Here is an 18691-nt window from a genome sequence, read left to right as displayed (position 1 = left end):
CGGCCATTGTTGACTTAAGGCACATCACGTTGATCGGCATGCAGTCTGATATTTTCTTTACAATTTTATCATTTTTCATATACGATCATAGTTGGTTTTTTGCTGACGATATTTCCTTAATTTCTAAAAATTAGCAACTTTCGGTGTAACTAATTGTAAACAAAAACAATCGGAATCGTAACATCAGCGATTGGATGGAACTTGTACAATCACAGCCTGGTTCCCTGGGTATGCTGGGCTGGCGCTACACTGACCCAGGCAATGACTGCACAATGGCAAAATTATTAGATCTATTTCTGATTAATTTAATTGTGTAATAAGAAAACAAATGCCAAATAAATGGCTTTTCAAGTGAATAAAATTCAGAGGCCAAATATCAGAACCAATGACAGACCCTATCATTAAATACCATTATTACAGATACTGGGCATTCAATAATTCCGCTAAACCACCATTTCACAATGGGAGAAAAGGTGGCATAATCAGCCACATTTGCTTCATTGAATTTGCTAAGATAAAGATGCCAAAGGTATTTCATTGACGTGGTCGTTTAATTCCATGTATTATGTATACGATTTCGTGACAACAGTGAGCTGACATGAAATATTAACGCACATATCACTGTTGAAAACGGGGTATGTGTCATTGTTTACATTTCACCGATGTGACAACCACTTTTGAGTCTTGAAACAGCTTAAATAATGTTTTCCTTCAGTAAAAGTAGGAATGGACATTATTCTCATGACATATACATTTCAAGAGCATTCATGAAAATGCTAAGAAAATTTTATAACCATCAGTTCTAGAGTTTTTCTATAGTAAATACATGGCGTGTCGGCCATGTTTGTTCGTCTAGTGGAGGCAGCCATTGTGCAGTAATTGCCTGGTTCAGTGTAGCGCCAGCGCAGCATACCCAGGAAACCAGGCTGCATGATAATAATTTGATGTAAAAGTGAGGCGAGTATGGTTTCAAGGAATGAATAGTACTAAAAGGATCATGAACACCTTTCTTTCCTAAATTGCAATATTACTTAAAGCTTTCGACCACAGTAATCTATTGCTAAAATACAAACCAAGATATCTGTATCCAGTAACCACTTCAACCTCATTTCCATCATAATACCATTTTCATAACGTGATAAACCTCCCCCATTTTTAAAAACAACTATTTTTGTTTTCGAAAGTTGTTTTGTAAGTTGTTGACAGTATTGCCAAACACAGTAAGATCATCCGCAAATAGAAGTAGAAGAATGTGAATACATTCCGGATGTAACTGAACACCAAAACGACAATTTTGTTCCATTTCTCTAACCAATTCGTTGATAAGAAACGGAAACAAAAAAGGACTAAGCATATACCCTTACCTCACACCCATGAAGCAATTAAATGTACCAGATACTCTGTTGTTTGAACGAACACAAGCTTTTACATTACTGTAGATGGATTGTAACATTTTACCCATTTTAGAACTCAAACCATGTTTGTACAATAGCTTCCATAGAAGATGACGGTGAATTGAGTTGAATGCTTTAGAGAAATCAAATGCTACATAAAATTTACCTCCTTTACGTGAAAGATAACACTGAATAACAGAATTTATAGCAAAACAGTTATCAATAGATGAATAACCTTTTCGAAACCCTGACTGACATTCAGATATTTTGTCAAGTATTGCAGCCCAATACACTAGTCTTCTGTTTAAAATAGATGTAAAAACTTTACGGAGGATAGTCAGAAGGCTTATAGCTCTATAGTTATCAGGAACCGAGGCGTCCCCTTTTTTCTGTAATGGGATAATTATAACAGTTGCCCAACATTCAGGAAAAACACCATTTTGATTAATGCTGTTAAATATGATTTCTAAATAAGGTATTATAACAGTGGACAAATATTTTAGATATTCACTAAGAATGTCATCAAGACCAGCTGTTTTATTATTTTTCAGGGCACTGATACTTTCAAAAAGTTCGGATCTGGTGATTGAAGAATCTAAAATGTCAAGTGTTAGTTCTTGCACATATTCTGGACATGTCACCATGTCCTCTACCTCACCAAGATCAGCCTGGATACCCATCTGTTCGGAATATAGCGACGAGAAATAGTCCCCCCAGTCTTGTATATCAATAGGGTTGGGGCCTTGCGGTCGTCCAGACATAAGCTCTATTGTGTCCCAGAAACGTTTTGGGTCTCCCGCTGCAGCATTTTCTAGGTCACTCCTTTTACATTTTGCATATTGGTTCTTCTTTATTCTACATAGTGATCTGTATTCATTGCTAACTTTGTTATACGAATTGAGTTATCTTTAGTTTTTCTAAACGCATTTATATAATGGCACTGTTCTTATTTTTTACACAGACATTCATCATCATACCACGGTGAACGTCTGTAGTTATAGCTCACTCGTGTCTTCATCACAGAAGCGTCTGATAAAATAGCATCAGTTTATAACGCGACTGCACCAGACACGTCTGTAAGAGAACACAGTGCTGCATTCTCTAATATGTCTGTTGTCAAAGAGGATCCCATACTGTGGACATGGTCTTTCCATGTATATCTGTATTCTTTACGGTTACCTAAGGAGTCTGACTTTCTGCAACAGCTTTTTTTAATGCCTAAATGTACAAGTAGATGCTGTGATTTCGATCTAGATAATATATCAAAATCGGTGATACCTGGGAACATGTCACTCAATGATAAGACATAATCTGTGACACTACACCCTAAATGTCCAATAAATGTATAATCACCAATTTGATAGTCAGTCCCAAATCTTCCATTTACAATATATATGTTCAGAATTGAACACATATCCAAAAGTGTTTTTCCAAAGTTATTAAATAATTTATCACATGAATACCTTTCCATCTCAAATTGTGTAAAAAAATCTACTTAGTAATCATTACCCTCAACTTGGTGAATAACATCGTTCTCCACATAGTACAGCGTCACAGCGGTTCTACTGTTCATGTCTCCAAGTACAATGATAGAAACAGCTGGGTACACCTCCAATGTACTCAATAAAAAATACAGTAAAATCTCTACCCCATTTTGTCTATCTTTGTTATCATACCAGGTCGATCTCTCTGGTTGGATATATGTAAACACACATAATGTATCTCTATTGAAACCAACATACTTTTATCAAACAGAATAGTGATAGCGTTTTCTCCGTATTTAACATCAATAATATATCTTACCAGTGAATATTTTATCAAAACCTCTGTTCCTCCTGAATACTTCCTGAACTGGGACATTTTTGTGGAAGGTAAACAAAAAAAGTTTATACTCTGAAAAAATGTCACTAAAATCATTTTCTATTGTCCATGTTTCACGTAGCTTTTTTTTTCAATCTGAGCATACCGTGTTTGAGTTGCAGTTGGGGCAGACGATGCATAAGTAACAGGTTTTACTTCTTGAAGCAGTACTGCACCGAGTCCGGTAGAGCTAGCATCAACAGACAGGGTGACTGTCTTATCGGAATCATAGTAGGCAAGGACAGGAGCACTTGCTGCCATTTTCTTATGCATGGCAAAATTTGTTCCTGCTGTTGATCCCAGTGCCACTGAACATCATTTGAGATGAGGATACAGAGGGGTCTGGCAACATCAGACATGATTAGCATGAACTTTGCCAAATTTTGGATGAAACCTAAAAACGTATGAAGTTCTTTGACATTTTCCGGTCTGTTCATATTCTGAACAGCTCTTACTTTTTCAGAATCTGGCTTCAAACCATCACTGGTAAGCAGATGTCCAACATATGTTACTTGTTCTTTGCCGAATTTACACTTGGACTTGCTCAGTCTAAGGTTGTACGATCTGGCCTTGTCTAGTACTTGCTTCAGCCGATCATCATGTTCCTGTGTGTTTGTTCCCCAGATCAAGATGTCGTCCATAATAGGTTCTGCACCTTTGATATCTTCCACCATCTGGCTCATAATTTTCTGAAATACTTCAGGAGCAGACTTTACCCTGAATGGAAGCCTTGTAAAATCTTCCATATGGTGAATTGAATGTGTAAACCTTTGAGCTATCTTCATCAAGCTGTATCTGCCAAAACCCTGACGTGGCATCAAGCTTGGTAAAGACTTTTGCATCTGGCAATTGTGCTACAAAATCTTCAATTGTCTTAAGTGGTCTCCAGAACTCCAGATAGGCTGCGTATCTGCGTAAAATACAGATCAGAAATGCAGAAATATGCAGTAAAATAAAATCCAAGCATATCAAATACGCAACGAACATTACAGATATGCTACAAAAATAAAACTTGTGCGTATCATCAAAATATTGTGAAGTAACCCTGCGTATTTGATTAGCAAATCAGCAACTTATTTTGAAATTATAAACAGGCATTCCGTCAACCTTGCCAAACTCCACGATGACAGTTACATCATGATCATTTGCCATCTCACTTTCTTGTGGAAGTATCGTTGGTATTTTTGAGTCCTATAAAGCTCTCGAACCCACACGACACCAGTTTGCAGGGACTAGATGAATAGTGTTTTTAAATATTCAACTTAAATACCCACATCTGTAAAAACTAGTGGGTAACAGAAATTTGAATACCCAGATAGAATTACTGATACCCAATGATTTTAAAATGCATTGGTAAAATACCCATAACACCAAAAGCTTATCTGGAGCTCTTGGTCTCTCTTTATTGCTCGGTTGAGATCAACTGGATCAATGCATATCCGGATTTTGTTGGGCTTTATGACCGTAATCATACTGTTAACCCACTCAGTGTGTTCTGTTTGGTTCACAATAACTTCTGCCTTCTCCATTCTGTCTAATTTGTCTTGAATTCTCTCTTGTAAGGCATATGGGACCTTTCTTGGTGGATGGACGATGGGATGGTACGTTTTGTCAATCTGAATGCTGTGTTTTCCAGGCAAGCATCTTAGTCCCTCAAACAAATCTATATACTCTTCTTCTATGCCAAAGATTCTGAAATTTGATTTGAGAGCTGGACCAGACCTATCTCACTACTTGTCTGCGCACCAAAAACAGGCGTGGCTGTCATATCTACAACATGGAACAGGACGTGATGTTCAACTCCCTTTACCACACAAGGCAATGTTACTGTTCCTTCAACTGGAATGACATGTCCAGAATAAGATTTCGAGGGAGTTGATGATTTTTTCAGTGGCCCTGCTGTTATCTTCCTAACAGTTTCCAATGGTAACACATTACACTTGGCCCCTGTGTCAATCTGAAATGTTACAGTGTTTCCATTAATTGTTGTCTCTGTGGTCCAGTTACAGATTCCTAGTCCAGACCATGTATATTTAACATTCCGATGAAGAAGTCATCTCCATCACAGTCATAATACACATAGTTGGGGGGATCTTCCTTCAGATCTAGTTGGTTTACAGTTTGGTGCTGAGAACTGCTGCGAAATGGTGGTTGTGAGTGGCATACAGACGAAAAGTGATTGAATCTGCCAAATTTGTTGCACTTCCTGCACTCAGCCGGGCACTTTTGGTTTCGGTAGTTGACGCACATTTCCTCTCGGTCTCTTTTTCACAGCTCTAAATATCCCCTACCACTAGCTCTCATGCTGTCCCCTACCACCACCTCTCATGCTGTCCCCTACCACCACCTCTCATGCTGTCCACAAGGGTACCTGGCCCTCCTTGTCTTCCTTGTCTGGAAATTACATCTACATCTACATGGTTTCTGTCGTCATGGATTTAAGTTGTGCCATAGTTGTTTCGTATGTTCTGATGATGTTAACTGCCTTATCCAGGGTAAGGTCTGATCCTTCACTGATAAGCTGTTCTCGTACTTTGTTGTGTCAGGGCCAAACACAATTCTGTCTCGCACCATTTCGTCAGGATTGTCATAGCCACAATCTTTAACTAAAAGTTTGAGCTGTGTGACAAACTGTTCACAAGTTTACCCTTCTTCTTGTACTTTGCAACCAAACTTGTACCTTGAAAACACATGGTTTGTTTTGGGTAGCACATATGCTTCAAACCTGTCGTAGTAAGTTTTCAACAACTTTGCCTCTTCTTCAGTTAAATCCCTTGTTGAGAATAACATTCTTCCCTTTTCTCCTATCCATATCATAAGGTAATTGCAGCTTTCTTCCTGTTTCCTTCTTCAGAGGCCCATTAAACATGAACTGTGCATGTGTTTTGAATGACTTAATTCCATGCAGCTCCCTCCATTTCAACATTTATGTACCTGCTTGGTCTCTGTTCTGGCTTCTTACACTAGTGTTACCACTTCTGAGACCATGTCATGTATTGGTAATTAAGACTCAACAGGAGAGCTCATCTGACTAAGTTTATTCAGCCATGTGCTCATTCCTGGGTGTCTCCCAAAGGTTGCACAGGCAAACTCAACTGAATGGTTGTAATGAAAAGTGGGAATTCACTGAAATACGTCAAAGTCACTACGATGCATCAGCAATCCCATGGGAGAGACTACACGCTTACGCCTATCCACAACCGGCATTATACATCAGGTTATACAGAAGATACAGTCAGCCTCACACTGCTTTTGGTCACACCCAATTGACCAACACGAAGTTGGTTAACAACACTTAACAATGTCGCAGACAGAAGATTTTACCATCTACCTCTGAGGGTCGATCTTCTTCTTCAGCTTCACTCTCAGCTTCTTCATACATCGCCAGTAACCCGCAATCTATGATCAACATCGGGCCTCAATTGCTCTCAGCTTCTTCATACATCGCCAGTAACCCGCAATCTATGATCAACATCGGGCCTCAATTGCTCTCAGCTTCTTCATACATCGCCAGTAACCCGCAATCTATGATCAACATCGGGCCTCAATTGCTCTCAGCTTCTTCATACATCGCCAGTAACCCGCAGTCTATGATCAACATCGGGCCTCAATTGCTCTAAGCTTCTTCATACATCGCCAGTAACCCACAATCTATGATCAACATCGGGCCTCAATTGCTCTCAGCTTCTTCATACATCGCCAGTAACCCGCAATCTATGATCAACATCGGGCCTCAATTGCTCTCAGCTTCTTCATACATTGCCAGTAACCCGCAATCTATGATCAACATCGGGCCTCAATTGCTCTAAGCTTCTTCATACATCGCCAGTAACCCACAATCTATGATCAACATCGGGCCTCAATTGCTCTCAGCTTCTTCATACATCGCCAGTAACCCGCAATCTATGATCAACATCGGGCATCAATAACTCTAAGATCACTGCCACTTTTTGTAGCCCAAACCAGTCTACCACCATGGTAGGGGCCATAGACACTTACCATTCCTGTCTTGGGCCAACAGTGGATCACCCAGACAGACTTCTCTATCTCATCAGAGCTCTCAAATTCTACCTCTCGGCTACAGACCTACATAGACACCATTGAAGGAGACTATTTATATCCTGCAAGCCTCTTTTCCAACAAGGACATCACCAAGGCTATGGTAACAGGCTGGCTTAAGTCTACCATTGCAGCGAGTTATACACAGGCACAGAATTCCACTCCCCGTCTTGGATCCTCCTCGGCTCATGAGATCAGAGCCCTAGCCACGAGTCTTGCTTCATGGACATCCGTTCAGTGGGAAGATCCTTCGTTATCCAGTCTCGAAAACAAGATCCATCTAATCAGGAAATGACGTCTTTAAGTAGAAATAGACCATAAGAGACATCATTATCCAATAAAAGGGAAGTGACAAACCGGAAATGAGAACCGGAAGTGACGTCAGCACCGGAAATAGTGTCAGAAGTCCATTTTAACAGAAAATGACGTCATTTGGGAGAAAAAGACCAGAAATCACGTGATTATAGCTAACAAGATCAGCAAACATAATGGTAATTCTAGCGAAGTTATCATGTATTTGACTGTTTCTTGATGCATTCTGATTTTCATTGTCCTCAAGAAAAATTTCAGAGGAAATTATCTTGGGTCAGGATTAGAATCCTTGATGAAATGGTTTCCAGAAGAGGATTACAGAAAGTTACTAGAGGCAGATCCCGCCTGGTCCCTGTGGTATATTCTGGCAAAGATGTAATAGAGGTAGAGGATTCGCAAGAATTATCGAACAATAGTTATCATTGTTAATAATTCTAAGAATACTACCTCTATTACATCAAGAGTACTCCCATCCACCTCCCCAATTCCCCTACCTCTAGTGGTAAGATGTGGGAAAGAATTGACATTCCCTCCAGCTTATACTTGCGTGAGTATGATCGTCACTACAATTAGCAGCTATTAATATTGACTTAATGGGTCTGTTTTATAGAAAACTATCAGAACAATCTTAGACTAATGCAACTACTACCAAGTGCTATAACAATAGGTGCTGACTCTAGCACACACAAGAAAGAATTGAGATTCACACCATTACGCATGTCATAGCTTTGGTTGCTATGGTGCTATATTGGGAACAACTAATTGTGTGTGATTGACAGTGAAGAGGACGTCTGTTGAAAATCTGAAAATTTTAGTTAGTGTGACCAAAGCCAAAATACAGGATTTATGGCAAAGATGTAATGGAGGTAGTATTCTTAGAATTATTAACAATGATATCTATTGTTTGATATTACAGATTTCAAGAAATTAAAGGTATTATGCCTTTTTTCTTATCATTTTCCATGTACTTATTCTTTACTGCTGTAAACTATCCCAGATTACAAGATGCCATATCACTCCTTTCCATCTGGTGAATTTTGGCTATGATGTAATAGAGGTGAGGTGAAGTGTTCGAAGGAATTTTCAAACAACAGTTATCATTGTGTATAATTCTAAGAATACTACCTCTATTACATCAGGATTATTGCCTCACCTTCCCATTTTATCAGCATCTAGAGGATGTTGGTTCACAGAAAGGAGTGAGGTTATCCCTCCTCATGCATGCTCAGAAGCACTAAGACTGTAGATACTGTTTCACCTCAAGACAGATATTAAATAGATGATGGAGTAGCGGTAGAATTCCTTGAATTATACAGAATGATAACTATTTTTTGTATTTCAGTATCTTAGAAGAAAATTGGTTTGAAGGGTCTTCAAATTAATGTTTTCTTTATATTTTATTTGAACTTGTGTCTTGTCAATTTGAGCCTTCCAAGACTATCTTTTTGAGAGTGGGACATTTTCCTGTCTACCATACAGTCTCAAGGCTGTCCAAGTAATGTTCACCATGTCATGTTGGAAAACTGAGGGTCAGCATGACCCTCATTCTTTGTTAGGACATAACATGGAAATTTACTTCTGAAAGTGGAAGGTAATGGAGACAAGCTGTTTGGAGGGTGTTCATGACTGGGATGTTTCTGTTTATGTGTTTATATGTTTATATGTTTCCAGGTGAGGTATACAGCAAGATGGGCGACCTGGTGACAGCAGAACGCTGGTACCGAAAGGCTCTCAAGTCCAAGCCAGACCATGTTCCTGCACATCTCACTATAGCCAAGCTACTGCAGAAGAAGGTTGGTGCATTCATAGACATTTTGTCATTCATTCTGATGTCCATGTGAAGGTTCCATCCACTTTCGCCTACATCTTCTTTTGCCTACAGAAAGGTAATCAGGTGTGCCTGTGTACACTTACGATATTGCACCCCCATGAATTAAAAATGGGCTTGTCCCCAGTTAGTTTAGTGTTTAATGAGGAGCATGTTATGGTATACAGGTATAGGAATGATTTGTATGCTTCTACCATGAGATCATCTACTACTTACCCTGGCAAGTATTTGCATCAGTCTTTAATCTCTTGACAGTAAGTGATTCTTACAAGAGATAACCCACAATTGATCATAGCAATAGTCCCTCATCCCTTATCAGTATACTTATTGTAAGATAAGATCATATACCATTTGAGATACAAGAAAAAAACCACATTAACCTTCTCTGTAAGTCATTCTCACATGAAATCATACTTACTACATCTAAGATATAAGTAATTAATTGAAAATTGAGCTTTGAAGTAATTGGTTTGTGAAAAAATATAATTTTAGCTTAAACACCACGACTAAGACTACAATAGCCTTATTCTCCATGTTAGGGAGACTCCACAAGAAATAATGTTTTTGAGTGTGGCACATGAGTTTGTATGAGTTTCCTCCTTTATCACATGCACAGGAAACTGCAGACTCCACCTTGAACCAGCATTATTTTAACTTGTGCTAACATGACCAGATTTGTTTTCCAAAAGGCTCACAATATTTACAGTTTATGCTTTAAGTTCATTTAGTTTCTATACATATCAAATTATTATTCAGTGCTTTATATTTAAATTTTTCACTTTTACACAATAGTCAAAATATCATTTTGTTTATTTCAATTGTGCACAAGTATGGCTTCAAGACCAAGGCATGATAAGAAGTGTTGGGTCTGTCATTTCTACAAGTCCACCAAGGACCCCCATCTTCCCTGTTCCATGTGCCGAGATATCATGGGTTGCATTGACTCGAGGTGTGAACAAATTGAGGAAGCAGAGTAAAACATTGATGCTGCAGTTGATTACTCTGTCCAAGATTGACAGTGATGTTTTACTGATCGAGACACAACCTTCATCGTTTTTGTACTAAAAATTCCCTCTATGGTATCATTGATTGACTCCAGGTAGTGGTGAGCTAGAGCCAATTTAACTTAATCTCATAACGATCGTTGAATCGCATCAGCGTTTACACATAAAAAATTCCCCCTGTAGTGGTGGTATAGGTATATAAATCTGGCTCCAGTGGAAGTTGTCCAGATCCCCCATCATCTATACTACTATATTTTATTTAAACTGCAAACGTAAGGTGACCTTTTGGCCATAATCAGAGATACTTGTACACAGTATTTTTCACGGTTACAGCTTAAAGAGAACAGATTCACACCCAATCTTATGTAGGCCAATATGACCTTCAGGAAAGCTCTAACAAACTTATGTTCAGTACATGTCCAGTATTCCATTATGTTTCTTGATAAGTTTCATTCTGTATATAACGTGAACTAGTCTGGACTAAATCGTTTTGTTATTAAAGTTTTCCTATGATAAAGTCCTTCAACCAATATTACATGGTTAGGTGTTTGTATTACACAGTGCTGTTACACAGTTCCTGATGTGTAAACGGGTATTAACATTGTAAACAATACGCTTTTTGAGATGCAAATAAAACCCCAACAAAACCATTTCCATAATCATAAGAAATCTGTGCCCAAAGCAGAGTACATTTTCAAATCTGACTATATCAAAAGCATGTGTTTATGAATCATAATCATTTAATGATGATACCAGGTTTAGAGCGTATCCATTTCAAACCCATGCAAAGGCAAGTCAAAGACATTCAGTGGTATTTTCTGGAATTAAAGGTGGCAAGACGATTGTGTTGTATTATTTTCCGTTTTCATGGTATTGCCTTTTCGCGAATTCCCTGTACCATCACTATTTTATAGTCATTTATAAACACATGCCCACGATACAGTCGGAATCGTACAATCGACTGCTTTTAGCACAGAGTTCTTATAAATATGGAAAGGATTTTGTCGCTTTTATTATCAATATTGTAAATTTGATAGGTTCATAATTGACAGCCCAGGTTGTTCCTGTGGTCACCTCTATGAAGACCCGCTACACAACTTCTTTGTTTGTTGCAATTATGATCAAATTAGAAACAATTTATTATATTACATAAAAGGATATAATATTAATTCAGAACTTTACAGATGTGAAGGCCTATCATCTGATTCGAATCAAGAACTTCATCTATCTGTCCATACTTTCATCACAAATTCTGGTAGATTTAAACATAAATAATACACCAAACCCTCACATATAATATATATGTATATTGTGTACATTATGTGGTACTTAATATTATGTATAACCCCATTATTCTGACTATCAAAACCAGGAAACTGCTGATCATGCTTGATAATTAACTGACCACCAAGGTATTTCTGTGTAAATATTATGTGTGTCTACACCTTGACTATCTTTTTACCTGATTTCCATGTAGGGAGAGGTATTCAAATAAGAGCTAACTTGTTTACCGATCCCAATTTTCAGTTGAAATAAAAATAAGTTTAAACCACTTACTTTCCTGAACATATGCTCAAGCTCAAACTTAATAAAATTGAAGTGTTTACAAATATCAAACAATGAAACCAACATCGCTAATAACTGCTCTATCCAGAGAACATGTGTCAGAAACAATGTAAAAAAAACAACCAAGATCACTCTTTTGCGAAAAGCGTTTTTGTAAAAACATATTTCCAGAATGTCTCATATCCTCAAGGAAAATGTAATTCTATTGTGGGGACTTCCCGGAATGTCTGCTTCTATTGTTTCATGTAGGCAAACCAATGAAACATGTTGATTGGTAAAACAAAAGAGGATTATCGGGACTGTTTCACAGACAAGTAAGTGAAGTTAACGATGGTGAACTAAGGTTTCAACTATCCACGAAGGCTGGCATTTTAATATTTATTTGCCAGATAAATTATAGGGTGCCTGATAACACACTGCAGACACCCCAACACCAGCCCCTGATTGGCCAGACAACCATTCAGCAATGCCACGACACTTGTCAAATTATATTTGCTTGTAAATGCGCTTATTCATATAAAAAAAAACAACATATGCACATATATAGTGTCATATTCTATATACCATATCACAAATGATTTTGTTTGCATTTGTGGATCCCATTATGACATTTGTGAATCTTGATTAATGAATTTTGAACACATGCAAATGAAAATGAATTATAAATGAAAAGAATATGCCAATCCTTGTAAAATTCGTATTTAAAATATCGCTTCCGGACAAACGCTTATGCATCAATAACCTACTGTTAAACACGACCAGGTGCTATAAAGCATACGCATAGACAACAAAGGCACACTATGGTCGCTCATTCATCATCATGTATGTCATGAAGTAATTGGGGTATTATCATCAAAGCTTCATGCTCGTCTGTTAGGGTGACTACATCGTTGCCAATTACACAAGCTTTGCTTTGATTTGTTTATTCGAGAGACGAGGCAAAGTACCAGAGGGGTATTAGAATGTATTAATGCCTCACCATTTGTGGTACTTAAAAATGTGCAATGCAATTATCAGTCACACACACAAAACATATTGGAGTCACCCGAATGGTTAAGTAATGAGAACCACAATATTCTCAACAACGACCCAAGGTATTATCAGAAATAATATTGATGTTATTTTACATGTTCATGTTAAAACCTACCTTGATATTTCCAATGAATGCCGGCAAGGCAAGATGTATTCTGTTACTAATTTCGGTTACATGTTACATTTCTGATCGTTATTGTGTACTGTAGAGTTCTTCATATAGTCCTTTACACTTCTATGGCTGTCGACACAATCCCCTTTCCTTTTTAAATAAATTTTGTTTAAGCGATGCAAATATGATATCATTTTGTAAGGGCTTCAGTCTGTGTAAATATAGCTGTTCCCATGCAGTCTGCCAGCATAGTCCGGGTATTTCGGGTGGCTATGTACAATGCCCGGCCAAGGTTTTTAAAAAAAAAATTAATAATGTCTAATCATGCAACTTCAAGTACTCATGTCCTCTCATATATCCATACACATACCCGCCTGCATGCATCGTCATCCACCTCACATACTTACACAACCATCTTACTATATCTACTGGTACGCATCACAATATGGCTGTAATGTTGCCAATGCGATGTAAAATTAAAAACCGCTCACTCACTTACTTTATTACCCACGTGGTGAAGATACAGGTGGTAAGATACTAAATCCGTACGTCACACGTGTGTCGTACAAGGTTGACCTTGTTTTATTTGTTTTGATTGGATAACCGTGACCTCTGTCACACCGGGACTACTTTTTTCATTCATAAAAAATCGCGAGATGTCATTCATTTTGCGATTACAAGGCAGAACTGAAGAAATTCATGAGAACGAGGGATATTTACAAACACTTTATTAAACCAAACAAGATAGTCACACGCATCAAATTCGGTTTGCATTCTATATAAGTTATGCATAGAGCTCCCACAGACATATAATCGAGCTAGATCTATAAATCGATTTACAATGTACGACTGCCGATCGAGCGCGTCCCTTGAGCGTGACGCACCCGACCATTTTCGCAACTTTCAATTTGATTTAATGTAAAAGGATAAGCGTGGTGAAATGAAGTCTGTTTAAACTATCTGGACAGATATCTAGACTTACTTGGGATGATCCGGTTGTGCCATTGGTGTCCCCTTTGAGGCGTATTTTATGGCGCTGTTTCGGGAGGTGTTGTTCATGAATGAACGAACACGACAGCACGACCAGATCACTCAATGTTCACAGTTCCGATACAAATCATTCGAAAACTCCGTGGAAGTGTGCTTGACTTCTGATTTTGTGGCCCCAAACATCCCAAATGTGAACAGTAACATTCCCTATCTCCAGCGTAAAACGCTGTGAGTGGATCGCGGTTGTCTTTTCTTATTCCGGTGGCGACCTTGCCCTTCGATCGTTCGAAGCTGTCACTGACATGCAAGCAGATTTGAGTTTGTTGATTTTCACGTCTTCAGTATGTGGTAGATAGTAGTTCTGTATATATTAATCATGTTTTATTAATTAGCTTTTAATTTACTATGTATGTTGTCAATAATGTTATTTTGTATATTTCAGATATTGCAGTAATCAAGAATTATTTATTGTATTTCTCATTTCAGGCTGCATACTTAAATAGTTGTAAGTCAAGTATTATCATTAAAGCCCTATTCTAATGTCATGTTTTACTTAATGGATCAGTCAACTGCTTGGTGGTCAATCAGAGTGTAAGCCCAGGCGTCCTCTGGATTGGCTAGTTTTAAATCTCTGTGTCCCACTTTCAAACCCCTTTGTTTTCACCCAGCACTTGGCATTACTACTTCACTGTGCACTGGACTGGAAGAAAGGATATACTTATATAAAGGATGTCGGTTTATCACGACAGAATAAATAATCAGACCTCACACCCTAGCCTGTGTCATTATGTTATCGGGGACACATATGCACATATAATGGCTACAACAATGGAGCCCCCAGTGAGGATCTGTTGACGACTGATGTTGGGTGGAGTGACAATTCCCGTGATCCAGTGACCATCCCAGTGATCCAGTAATGGACTGCATACCCATGTGAATACGTGGTAATTATGAACTATTTGGGTGCAGAATGTTATCAACTTGTACCAAGATTCACGCAATCATGGACTCGTTTCCAAAGCTAGCTATGAAGCAATTGCTTAAGCTCTGTCTCATCAAATGCGCATTTGTTCTATTGTCAGCAAACAGTCATAATTGTGTTATACTCTACAGAAGATGCATCTTATATTTCTTTGAAAATTCAAATGGTGTTCCCTGTCATACTTTGTTACTGATTGTACACTGCAGTGTTATTCCTGTGTTGCAACACATTTTTTTCTTTTGTATATTCAACCATGGTGCCATTACTCATGACTCAGTTAGGTGTGTCAGTTTGTTGAGTCTTACCCTGAAGGTCACTGTAAACTGTATTTCTTTATTTATTAGTGTTGACTACATGTACCCGGATACACATGCATTAGTGATGCATGGTATATCATTGTGATGTGTATGAGTGGTGTGCTTTGTGTTTACATAATGCTTAGATAAGATTTAAATACTTGCTTAATTAATAAAGTGTGTAGGCATTCATCTTAGGCATTATGCATTAACCAAACCAAAACAGGTTATCCATAAACCCAGAATGACTCTGTGACTGACTCACTACATATATTTATCAACACCCTGCACTCTCGGCACCTTGCACACATGTTCATATTCTTTTCCAGGTGATCAACTCAGATGACTTTGCTGCTTCACTTGGTTATATCAAGTCTGCTTTACTGCCCTTCATTTCGTTTTCAGCTCATAATGCCTTCTTTTTAGCTATAATCACATTCTTGTCAATTTGCTTCTTTCATCGTCACATACATACTTAGTCACAAAGGTGACAACAGCGCTGGCGCCATATTGCACTTTAGTTTTTTCGTCTTAGTGACACTTGTTAATATAAACTCTTCTTAGAACATTTGTCCGCGATTATATCCACTCTGTCCAATATGGAACTCAGTAAGGAGGAGATGGGTAACATGGTGAAACTGTTTAGAAAGATGGGGATGACACCTAAAGATGATACTCCAGAGGATTTAAAGCATTGGATACATGGAATGTCTCAAGAGGAAGGTATTGCTATAAAGATGGAAGACTCGTCTGATACCTCACAGCCGCAAACAAGTCAAAGCCATCCGACATCAGTGTCTTACCAGCATTTCCCCAGATTACCATTCTTCAGTGGAGAACATGGGAAAGATACAGAGTATGATCTTTGGAGATGTGAGGTGGATTGCCTCATGGAGAGTAAGACATACAGCCCCGAGGTAATATTGCAAGCCCTTCGCAAATCACTTAAAGGAGAAGCAGCTTTGGTTTCCATGAAATTAGGTCATAAGGCATCTATTGCAGAGTTGTTGTCCAAATTTAAGAGTGCTTTTGGAACATTACGGAGTTGTTCCTCCTTGTTATCAGAGTTCTACAGTACCAGTCAGCATGATGACGAGGACGTGGCAACCTGGAGTTGTAGGTTGGAGAGGTTATTGTTCCAGCTTACTGAACTAAAGCACATCTCACAAGAAGAACAGGATGATATGCTAAGGTCAAGACTTTGGGATGGTCTACACTCATCGCTTAAGAGTCTAGCTGGATACAAATACGATGCTATATCCAATTTTGATGAATTAAGACTATGCCTCCGTGAACTTGAGTTTGATCTGAACCATGGGAAACGAGACACACCCAAGATCAGGCCCAAGTCTGCAACTGTGAAGATGGCCTCGACAACTGAGACTGCCAAAGAAAGAGACCTTTCGGAACTAAAGGACATGATGGAAGAATTGAAAGCAGAAATTTCAGAGATGAAAGAACAACAGACACAGATGTCTGCTCAGGTATATCAGTGTCAGTCATTTATACATCCCAATCCACCAAGCTATGAGGACAGACAACACCAGAGTGGTTCATGGAGGGGAAGAGGCAGAGATCCCAGACGTAGAGGGTGTGGACAAAATGTTACTTGGAGGGGTGCACAGTCAGGGGATGCCCCACAGGGTGCGGCTGCACCACTGTATCAGCCCCCCAGCCCACAGCAGTCTCAGCCGACAGGTGGACGTATCACGTCACAGTGGAATAACACACAACCTCAAGGAAACACACCTATTTGCTACAGATGTGGATATCCAGGCCATTTAGCCTATGGTTGTCGTGTCTTATTGGATCATCAGAGGCGCCCTTTAAACTTGCCCGGGCCTATGGGGAGGGGCTACCATTAGGCAATTCTCAACGCCCCACACACAGGCAACTGCCTCAAGGATTAGTAGGAACTTCTAATGAAGTTGAAGTTTACATTGAGGACATTCCAGTGTGCGCCCTTCTTGATACTGGAGCCACTGTATCAATACTTTCTCAATCTTTTTATGAGAATCATCCCATTAGTGTCTTTGGATAAGTTGCTTGATATTGAATGTGCTGGTGGTGAGCAACTCCAATATCAGGGAATTATCGAGGTTACAGTTAGGACTCCTGGAGGTGGTGTTAATGAGGACTCTGTATCTTGTCTATTTCTTGTGGTATCTGACACCAGATACAATGCAAAGGTGCCAGTTTTACTGGGCACAAATGTGTTATCACATTTTCTTGAAACATGCCAAAACCTAAATGGAGATAGGTTTTTACAGAAGGCCAATTTGCATACCCCCTGGTACTTAGCATTCAGAAGTATTGTATTACATGAAAAGGAATTGGAGAGAAACCATGGGAAACTTGCTTTGGTTAGGAATGCAGAACATAAAAGTGTTATAATCCCTAGTAATAGCACCACAGTCATCAAGGGCCAACTGAGCAGAGGGTTAGCATATCCTCAGGTATGTGCATTGCTACAACCAACCATCATTTCTGCAGTACCACATGATCTTGACATTGCCCCAACTATCATCCAATACAACCCTCAAGGACAGGATACCATTGAAGTGCACATCTCAAATGTCACTACCAAGGCTGTCGTCATTCCGACTCGGGCTATTTTATGTGAGCTGCAACCAGTCACAATTCAAGATCTACCACCTGGTCGTCCCGTAGACTCTGACACATTGATTGATCAGATAGAGATGGATAAGGAGGGCCTAACACGTGATCAGATTGAGGAAGGATTAGACACCATACTCAAATTCAAGGACATCTTTTCCAAGGCAGATGATGACTTGGGTCACTCAACACAAGTTCGGCATGGGATTGAGCTCTATGACCACACGCCCTTTAAGCAGAGACATCGTCGTATTCCACCAGCTATGTTTGATGAAGTTAGAAGTCATTTACAGGAGTTGCTATCTGCAGGTGTAATAAGACACTCACACAGCCCATGGGCATCCAATGTAGTCCTTGCTAAGAAAAAAAATGGAAAACTCAGGATGTGTATAGACTTCAGGCAACTGAACCGCCGAACCATCAAAGATTCCTACGCACTCCCCAGAATCGAAGAAATGCTTGACTGTTTAGGTGGTATGACCTATTTTTCTGTCCTTGACATGAAGAGCGGCTACCATCAGGTAGAGGTGGAGGAAGATCATAAGCAAAGAACCGCATTTACAGTAGGTCCTTTAGGGTTTTTTGAGTATAACCGCATGCCCTTTGGCTTATCCAATGCTCCAGCTACTTATCAACGACT

The 18691-nt window shown here is 39.0% G+C and overlaps 1 protein-coding gene across 2 annotated transcripts in view; it reads left to right on the top strand.

Moving 5' to 3' along the window:
• Positions 1–18691, top strand: part of LOC139475942 (protein O-mannosyl-transferase TMTC2-like) — a 555954-nt gene that overhangs the window by 388757 nt on the left and 148506 nt on the right. For both annotated transcript variants that reach the window (XR_011654036.1, XM_071259155.1), the window contains exon 9: positions 9297–9418. Coding sequence is in view for 1 of the 2 variants with exons in the window: in XM_071259155.1 (XP_071115256.1) it covers positions 9297–9418 (122 nt within the window). In the remaining variant the exon portion in view is untranslated. The remainder of the gene's footprint in view (positions 1–9296; positions 9419–18691) is intronic.

The sequence above is a fragment of the Haliotis cracherodii genome, unplaced genomic scaffold (assembly GCF_022045235.1).
Source record: "Haliotis cracherodii isolate W230 unplaced genomic scaffold, xgHalCrac1.p SCAF_3, whole genome shotgun sequence".
Taxonomy (NCBI): Eukaryota; Metazoa; Mollusca; class Gastropoda; order Lepetellida; family Haliotidae; genus Haliotis; species Haliotis cracherodii.
Note: the sequence above shows the minus strand (reverse complement) of the source record. Positions and strands in the feature narration are given on the sequence as shown.